At 42.1% G+C, this 9,434-nt stretch overlaps 1 protein-coding gene across 1 annotated transcript; it reads right to left on the bottom strand.

Moving 5' to 3' along the window:
* Positions 1-1,749: 1,749 nt before the first annotated feature.
* On the bottom strand, positions 1,750-4,671 carry LOC132674468 (olfactory receptor-like protein OLF3). The gene has a single exon (XM_060627084.2). It carries the CDS (start codon positions 3,107-3,109, stop codon positions 2,156-2,158), a length of 954 nt encoding a protein of 317 aa, XP_060483067.2. The 5' UTR covers positions 3,110-4,671; the 3' UTR covers positions 1,750-2,155.
* Between the last annotated feature and the right edge of the window lie 4,763 nt (positions 4,672-9,434).

The following is a 9,434-nucleotide window of genomic DNA, read 5'->3' as shown; positions in this document are numbered from 1 at the left end:
TCAGAGAGGTCACCTGTGCGCTGCCCTTGAAGGTGGGGGGAGGGACAGCAAAGGCATGGAGGCAGGGGGAAGGCGCAGGGATCCTGCGGTGGACAGTGAAGCATCCTGAACATTTCAGCATCTGGATACAGCATCTCCACATACTTTCCTCCTTTGCGTGTCATGTGTATATTCGTATTTTTGGCTAATTTTCTTCTCCTTCAACTCTTTTCCTACTACTTTATTTAGGGCTGCCCATGGTGGTAAATGTTACACTTTACTCCATGGTTTACATAATATTTAGACCAAGATAATGACATTTTAGAGGAGGTATGAGGTCCATGTAGGAATTGCAATCTGGGAGAAGATGTAATGTCTCTCTAAAATCTCTTTTAAATCATGTAACTTGGCTTGACTTTTCTCCTTCGTTCAGATTCCTCTAATGTCTCAATAGTACTGCTAGAGAGGTCAGCCAGCTGGTCCCCCGGCCTCTAAGCTCTTCTTCCGCTGAATCATTGCCATGGCGATAATTCTTTTTAAAAAAAAAAAAAATTTTTTTTAATGTTTTATTTATTTTTGAGACAGAGAGAGACAGAGCATGAACAGGGGAGGGGCAGAGAGAGAGGGAGACACAGAATCGGAAGCAGGCTCCAGGCTCCGAGCCATCAGCCCAGAGCCCGACGCGGGGCTCGAACTCACGGACTGCGAGATCGTGACCCGAGCTGAAGTCGGACGCTTAACCGACTGAGCCACCCAGGCGCCCCGGCCATGGTGATAATTCTAAAATGTAAATTTTATCAGGTCATATCCCTGCTTAAAAATAGTTGCCAGCTCCACATTGCTATTGAGTAAATCTAAAATATAATATGGCATTCAATGCCCTCTGTGATCTGACCCTTCTTCACCTGCCTGCTTCATCCCCACCATTTCCTCATCTTCTCTGTCCTGCAAGCACGGCTCCAGGGAATTTTTGAACTCTGTGCTCTTGTCAAGCTCTGTATTTTTCACTGGTTGCCCTCTGTTTGGGTTGTTATCATTTCAGTAACTTGTACTCACTTTCCTCATCTAAACAAAGAACGTTCTTGTCCTTTCATACAGGAAGACTTCTGGAATCACCCCAAAGTCTTACTCTCCTTGACTATTCCACCTCATTAGTTTACAAAGACCAACTAGGGGTCCTGCCGTGTGGGGGAGGAGGAATGGGAGAAAGTGTTCAAAACAGAGACTAGAGGAAAACACTGCACAGGTATCCGGATTCAACGAATTCATATAAAGTTCTCTTATCTTTCATTGGCTTTGGCTGAGGAATCTGTCCTTTCTAAGATTAACTACATCTTTTATATTTATACATTATCTCAAATTTTGTGTGCTAATTCTATGGTTAAAGTCTAGGAAGAGAGTTAATACTTATTTCAGAAATGGGATGGTTTTAACATTTAAATGGCACCCTCGTATATGTAGTTAAACCCTTCTCTAACTGTATTAGGTGGTGCCCCAAATGTGACGTATCCTTGGCCCGTAGTAGCCTCATCTAAATACCTTTAGTTATATTCCTATCACTGCAAAACAAGACCTTCAGTTGATGCTCCTCCACTGAGGTACCTTCATCAGGCAGACGAGATGCTGTGAGTACATGTAGCAGGTCCAGCACAAAGCCATCTGAACAGCCTTGAGAGCATCTCTCTCTTCAGAACAACAACTCACACAATTATTGAATGTAGATACAAATGCTGCTCAGTAATTTGAGTCTAAAATGTGAAAATGCTCTTGTTACCAATGAAAACACAATAACTTTATATAAAATTTGAATGAATAAGAACCAATGGTCCAAAGTAAGATTCATGAATAGGTCCACAATTACAAACAGTGTGACACATCAAAACAGCAAACTGTACTTTTTGTTCATTACTCCCAGGACATATGAATGGAGATTGAGTAAGGGTGGGAAGTTCCATTACCGCAGTGCTTAACTCCACTGAACGTGATGTTGTGACATAAACATACACCCACAGCCCACACCCCAACCCACCCTCCACCCTCCTACCCGGCATCACCAGTACATGTGTCAGCATCCCCTTCCTGGTTGCCAGGACAATGCAGGTGATGCTTGCCATATCTAGTTAAGTGAAAGAATTCACAAGCAAAGCTCTTTTCTCTAGCTAATGCTCAGGATTCATCAAGTTGCCAGTTTTGACATTAATTCAGATAACTGCCCTAGTAGTTTCTGCCAGGCCCCCTTCACCTCCTTATTCCTTATGCTATAAATCATGGGATTCAGCACGGGCATCAAAATGGCATAGAAGACAGAAATCAACTTCTCCTGAAGGATAGAAGGACTGGAGCGGGGCTGGATGTAGGTGAAAATGGTCATGCCATAGCACAGGACGACCACTGTGAGGTGAGACGCACAGGTGTGGAAGGCTTTCTTTCTTCCCTCTGTGGACTGGATCTTCAGGATGGTGGAGATGATCTGGATGTAGGACAAGAGGACCAGGCAGAAGGGTGTCATCAGCAAGACAATGCTAGAAACCATGATCGCGATCTCATTGGAGGAGGTGTCCACACAGGCCAGTCTGACCACAGCTAGGAGTTCACAGGATATGTGATCAATATACTTGTTTGCGCACATGGGCAGCTGAAAGGTGATGATGGTCTGCATGAGAGAGTTGAGAGAACCACTGACCCAGGATGTGATGGCCAACCTGGTACAGAGCCCTCCATGCATGATGACCGAGTATCGCAGGGGGTCGCACACAGCCACATAGCGGTCGTAGGCCATCACTGCCAGTAGAACAAACTCAATCCCACCCAAGCCCAAGGAGAAAAATAACTGGGCTGCACAGCTCACAAATGGGATTGCTTTATGTTCTGCAAGAAAATGTGCCAGCATCTGAGGAACAATACTTGTGGCATAAGAGACATCAACAAGGGAGAGGTTGGTGAGAAAGAAATACATGGGAGTGTGGAGTCGGCTGTCCAGTCTGATCAGAAGGACAATGAGGAAGTTCCCCAGCACTGTCACCATGTACATGATCAAGAAGAGGACAAAGAGGAAGACCCGTGTGTCCCAGTCACTGGACAGGCCAAGGAGAATAAACTCTCTCACCCATGTCTGGTTATTTGTTTCCATTAAAAAATGTGAAGATTATTGGTCTGCAGAGAGTCAGAGAGAACAGAAACTGTTGAATGAAAGAACCATAAGAATAACTTCTTTTTAAAAGAATGCAATCCTAATGATATGCCATAGCTAGATATGTTCAATCATATGGGCCAAGTTGATAGACTTGATCCCCTGTATCTACTCTACATAAGAGAGGAAACATAAGGATGTGATGTGGTCTCAGGGAGTAAGTAAAGTCTGGAGAGAAAGCAGTGCAATTCTGGAAGTTCTATATCCCTCCAATTTACCCAAGTTTCCAGGGCAGGGGAGAACTGTAGATGACCATGGGAGGTAAAATAAGCAATGATGGTAAGCATGGGTCAACATTCAAGCACAACCCTACAGTATCTGGTGCACAAAACATGATGAAACGTATACATAAATTACCAAAGAAAAAAGATTTGGAAGAGGCAGATACAGACAAATAAGGCTGGCATCATGGAAAAATCTGGAATTAAAGAACTTGAATATGAAACCTGTTTTCATGACTTACCAGATATAAGATTGAGTTAGGCATTTAAACTCTTACATTCAAATGGGCAATGTTGTGTAACCTACAAGTATGTTTAAGCGCAAGTGTGGATAACTATGGGGAAAGTGCTTCATAACCTCTCCCTGGGAGTCATGCAATACTCTGTCTATCAGTATAAGTTGTAGCAGGAGCTCCACGCTGGAGAAACAGAGTAACAAGTGCTGTGCTCGCCTCTTCTGGCCCATCCACGATTTCAGACAAAATGGGAAGCAACACCTTTAGTAGACTGAAATCTACCAGGTGGGAAAATATGGGTCTTTTGAGAATTTGGTGTCTTTGGTCTTCGGAAGGAGAAGAGTGGTCATTTTATCTTATTCTTTCTTTTTATTTTGCTACCCTTTGTTTCGCACTCGTTCTGACTTGCTCTTCCTATTTTTCTACAACTCTGGCCCTTGTGTATGGTCTCAGTAAAAAGGACAGTATGGAAATGGTTGCTTTAGCTTTCTAGTATAAAAAGAGGGAGAGAAAACAAATCTGTTAACTTTAGGTGACTCTTTAGCAGATCTGCATAGGAAGTAGACATTTGTTTTCGATTAATTTGGCAAATATCTCTAAGTGCCATCTTGGCCAGATGCTGGGAATTCAAGGGCAGTATTATACTTCCTTGTGCTCCGAATGCTCAAGGGGAAGAAACAGACACAGAACAGATTGTCATTTCCATCACTGTACCCCTGTTGCATGTGCGAGCTGCCTGGACATCAAGCCAGCCCATGACTCACTCTGCTCCTCTCGCCCACCCCGCACAGCTCTCTACTACAGCCCTTGTCTTGTGACAAATGATTGACAGTGTTGGATCCTAGAGAAAGTGGGACCTGTAGAGCCCGGAAGTTTTTGCCTTAAATCTGTTCTCTTCTGCTTCCTGAAGGCTAGAGCAAGCTACTGACCTCTCTTAGCTTTATATTTCTTAATTTGTAAAATGTGGGAAATTTTGGCCAACTGAAAGGATCATTGGTGAACTCAAATGTTTGGAAGATCTACGGTCAGTCCAATAGTGACTGGATAGGCAGGGGCCCAGCAGTCAATGAGGACAGTTGGTCGACCTTTCATTTCACATTGATCACATTTGGGCTCTAATTCCCCTTTCTACCAACCAGGGTTTCTCTTACTTCTGGTTAATTCCTTTTCCCTCATTATAAAAACCCAATTTGGGGGGAGCCTGGGTGGCTCAGTCGGTTGGGTGTCCGACTTCGGCTCAGGTCATGATCTCACAGCTCGTGAGTTCGAGCCCCGTGTCGGGCTCTGTGCTGACAGCTCAGAGCCTGGAGCCTGCTTCGGATTCTGTGTCTCCCTCCCTCTCTCTCTCTATCCTCCTCCACTCATGCTCTGTCTCTCTCTGTCTCAAAAATAAATAAACATTAAACAATTTAAAAAATTTTGGGGGGGAGAGACTCTGTGCTACATAATTACCATTCTGATTCTCTCTTCCTTTCACATCCAGAGTTCTGAAATGATTGGTGTCTAATTGCAGGGTTTATTTCCTCATAACATTCATCCTTTAAGCCATGGAAATCTGGCTTCCATCTTCACTAATCCATAGATATTGCCCTCTTGAAGGGCACTCATAGCTTTCTTTCTTTCTTTTTTTTTTTAATTTAATTTAGTTAACATGCAATGTAGTCTTGGTTTCAGGACTGGAACTCATGGCTTTCTAATCATCAGATTGATGGAATTTATTCTACGTTACTTCTTTATTGTTTAAATAATTGAACTATTTGTTCCTTCACACTCTGAACTCTGTGATGCTCTTCTGTCCATGTGCACAGGATGTGTGCTTTTCTTTCTACATCTCGTCCTTGGAGGACTCGTCTAAAACTATAATCATTGTTTTCAACTCAGGATCTTCCAACTCAAGCCCACGATGATCTCCTAGACATCTCTGCAAAGTCCAGATGCTTCTCCAACAGCTTAATGAATGATTCCTAAATATCCCACCAATGATTCAGCTCATCTCTCCACAACCTGTACACCATCCAAACTCCTTTATCTCAAGCAATACACTACAATTCTCTCTCTCCCAGGACATCATGTTTAGTTTTTTCTTCTTCCTTACACCCCACAGAACAAATCCTCTTCTTTCATTCTGTATTTATGAATCCCTCACCTCTCCCTTGGACTTCATTCACACTGATAAAATACCACCACTGTGTTATCACCCTCCATCCGGTAAGCACAAAACTTCCTTTTGAATCTCACTGATCCAGCCTGCACCCAGTCCTGCTAATATTTAAATAATTTTCATGGATACATCAGCTAATGACTTTTAACTCATCAAACAGCATATATATTTCTCAAGTCTGTTGCCTTTGTTTTTAAGATTTTAAAATTTAATTAATTGATATCCAAATATGTTTGCTTTCTACAATGATAGAGTCCATTTTTGGACAGCTGATAGATTAAGAAAATAGAAATAGCATCTGTATTAATTCCTTTTGTGTGGAAATTATCCTTTTTGTGCCTATTTTGGATGTAATTGCTCTAAATGGAATTTTTAAAACATAAATTACTTGACCTTATTGTGAACTTCAAAATAGGTCACGTAACAAAAAACTGAGACCCTTACAGATGGAGGAAGGATCAGGAATGACACTGAAATTATAGGGAAGATCGTGTCTGAGGCATGGACGCAGATGTCAACTCCTAATTGTTAAAATAGGACTCTTATCCAGTTAAAGTACCTCCAGGTGCCTTCCCCCATTATCCAGTTATTAACATAAGCAGTGAATAGAAGCAAAATGTTTTCTCTATATGACAAAGATATGCAAACAAAAAACAAGTTTTCAGATTCCCAATACAACACATATTATCTAACTTAATATAACAAATTAGAAAGTTCAACTTTAGCCACTTATGTAGGTTTTTTTTTTAACTTAAATACAGGAAATTAGTCCATTTCCCTGAAACCTATGTGACCTTGTGTGTTGGGAAGCTAAACAATCTTACGTGGGACTAATGAAAGTCCCAAATGCAAAAGCAGAACACACGAAGATCAGTCCCACAACCTGCAGATATGTTTCTTTCGTGCTGCTCAAAATCACTCAGGGCCATACCTTCATCAAGTCAAACTGTCCACAGAAATGACACTCTCATTTAGAGAGAGATTTCTCTGACTTGTGACCGAAGAGTTGGTCGATGTCAGCGCTGAGAGCATCCATCCTGAGCAGGAATATTTGCATCATCCTGACATATGGAAACAGAGAATCCCTGGGTGGCTTGGGTGGCTGGTATCTCCAAGACTGGTTTCGTCTCCTGAAAGAACAGTTACTTTATTCTCTTTGTGGTCCTGTGAACTTCTTCTAGCCTGATTTGGTTAACCAGACTTTTCACTTAATCAGAGTCCAATCCTTGAAACTCAGTTTCTCAAACATATGCAAACCTGACACACACTTGGTGACATATTTTATTATGGTCTCATGTAAATTCTTCTCTTCTTGCTACTTCTTGTTCCCTGTAGCTAAGACTAGTGTTTTCATGACAATATAATTCCCTCCGCCCGGCAAGAATCCACAGTGCAATCCCCACGGCCAATTCCAGAAAAACCAACCCTGGGATGAATTAGGACACCTGAATCTTGCCTCCAGTTCATTCTCTGAGTGTCAAGGGTCTTTGAATAAGCCCTTAATTGCCTTACATCTTCATCTGTTACTAAAAAAGAAAATCATAATATTGTGAGAATCAAGCTCTCCAGAAATAATTGAGATAGGAGGATATAAGGCAATTGATAATATATCTTTTCTTGTCTGGAAATGTAATATATTAATATTACCACCACCTGCTAGTCACTACCAATACCTAACAAAAGACTCCATACTTGTGAGCTTCTTTCCTAAGTGTCTCTCTCTATGTCAGGACTAAGCTTTGGGATGGAGGAGCCTATTGTACAATTATACCCAAGGCTCATGTTCCTGCAAAGCACAATTACTTTACCACATTTGCTACAATACTTGAGAAGATTTCACCAGCCATGTTTCATGTCCCTGATCCAAGTTCCTAACAAGTCACTTCATTTCTGTCTCTGTCTCTGTCTCTGTCCCTGCTAAGGCCACACTCCCACAGGCTGCGGAAGCCTCTCAGATGGTAATCAGTGCTGACAAGCGAGATGTGTCTGCTTTCCTCTAGGTTGAAGCTGCTCAAGAGCTCTCCCTCCAGCTAGGGATGGACCATAGTGAAGAGACATCCCAAATTCCTCGGGCCCCAGTATTCCTCAGTCACCAGGGACCAGTTGCCATTGCGAGGGACACTACTGGGAGGATGTTGACAAGGGCTCAGCAACAGCTCACACACAGACCTAATGAGCTTTGGCAGCAGCTGCATTGGCAGGGGAGGCTGACCCAACCCCCCAGGAGCTTCCTGCATGACAATGCTAATGGCTGCCACCACTCCCAATGCACAGGCCAGGGCCTCGCTGCTGCCCTTCTCCCTGTGGAAGGCTCTCCTCCATCCCTCTGCCTCTCACATCTTCATTACAGCCTTAGGCCAGAGAAGCCAGCTTGCTGAGCTTGGATGATGTGCTCCTGGAGCCCAAACCAGACTTTAGCCTTCAAGGCCCCAATCTAGGAAGCCGTGACTGGAGCTGCATGTGAATCTGGTGGAAGCACCAATTCTGCCCTTTTGGTTCCAGATGCCCCTACATCTCCTTCTGGAGACAGAACAGATGTGCTTCACTCCCCTGATGTATGTGCAGAGTCCAGCGGGCTTCTGTGAGCATTGCCAGTGTGGTGGACATTCTAGTACATCCTCGTGGTATTATCTAAGCTCCAAAATTAACAGCCTCACATAGACAGATTTAAAATCTACATGTACAAACAAACTGATTAAGGAAGTATTAGCAACTACTGAAAAAAATAAAAAAGAATTAAGATCATCCAAGATCTTTAACACAGAAGGGTGAACCTTCTAACCCTCTTCAAACTTTTTTTCAGGTTTATAAACACATAATTGACAAACAAAATTGCAAAATATTTAAAGTGCACAACATGATGATTTCATATGTGTGTACATTGTGGCAGGACTGAAATTTTATTTTTAATTAGACATTGTAGTTTAAGATCATGTGGATACACATGCTGTTGTAAGAAATAATACATCAATATCCTTTTGCCCAGTGTCCCCCATGGTAAGTAATACCCTGCAAAGCTATACTGCTTTGCCATCAGATAACATAATATGTAACAGGATGGAATTAAATAAATATTAAATTATAATCATATGATATATGAGGTGATATTATAATATCACAAGACATCGGCATTGATGTAGTCAAGGGACAGAATGTTCCATCAGTACAAGAATCCTCCACGTGGTCCTTTCATAGCCACGCCCACTTCTGTGCAGCCCCTACATCCTCTTACCCTCTCCTGGACCTTTGGTAATCACTAGCTGTTCTCCATATCTATAACTTTGGCAGTTCAAGAATTACATATAAACGGAATCATATAGTATATCCTTTCTATGACTGGCTTTTCACTCAGCATAATTCTCTGGAGATTCATCCAGGTTTTATCTGTCAATTATTCATTCCTTTTCAGTGTCAATGGGCATTCTATTGTGTATGTGCACCACCTTTTACTTAATCACCCACATTTTGAAGGACATCCAGATTGTTTCTGGATGGTATTATTATAAATAAAGTTGTTGTAAACACTCACATGTAGGTTTTCACGTGAGAATGAGCATTCATTTCATTAGGATAGATGGCCAACAGTAAAATGACTGCTCATAGGATGGTACGAATCAAACTAACATATACACAAATGAAATCCCAGA

The sequence above is a fragment of the Panthera onca genome, chromosome A2 (genome assembly GCF_046562875.1).
Source record: "Panthera onca isolate mPanOnc1 chromosome A2, mPanOnc1 haplotype 2, whole genome shotgun sequence".
Classification (NCBI taxonomy): Eukaryota; Metazoa; Chordata; class Mammalia; order Carnivora; family Felidae; genus Panthera; species Panthera onca.
Note: the sequence above shows the minus strand (reverse complement) of the source record. Positions and strands in the feature narration are given on the sequence as shown.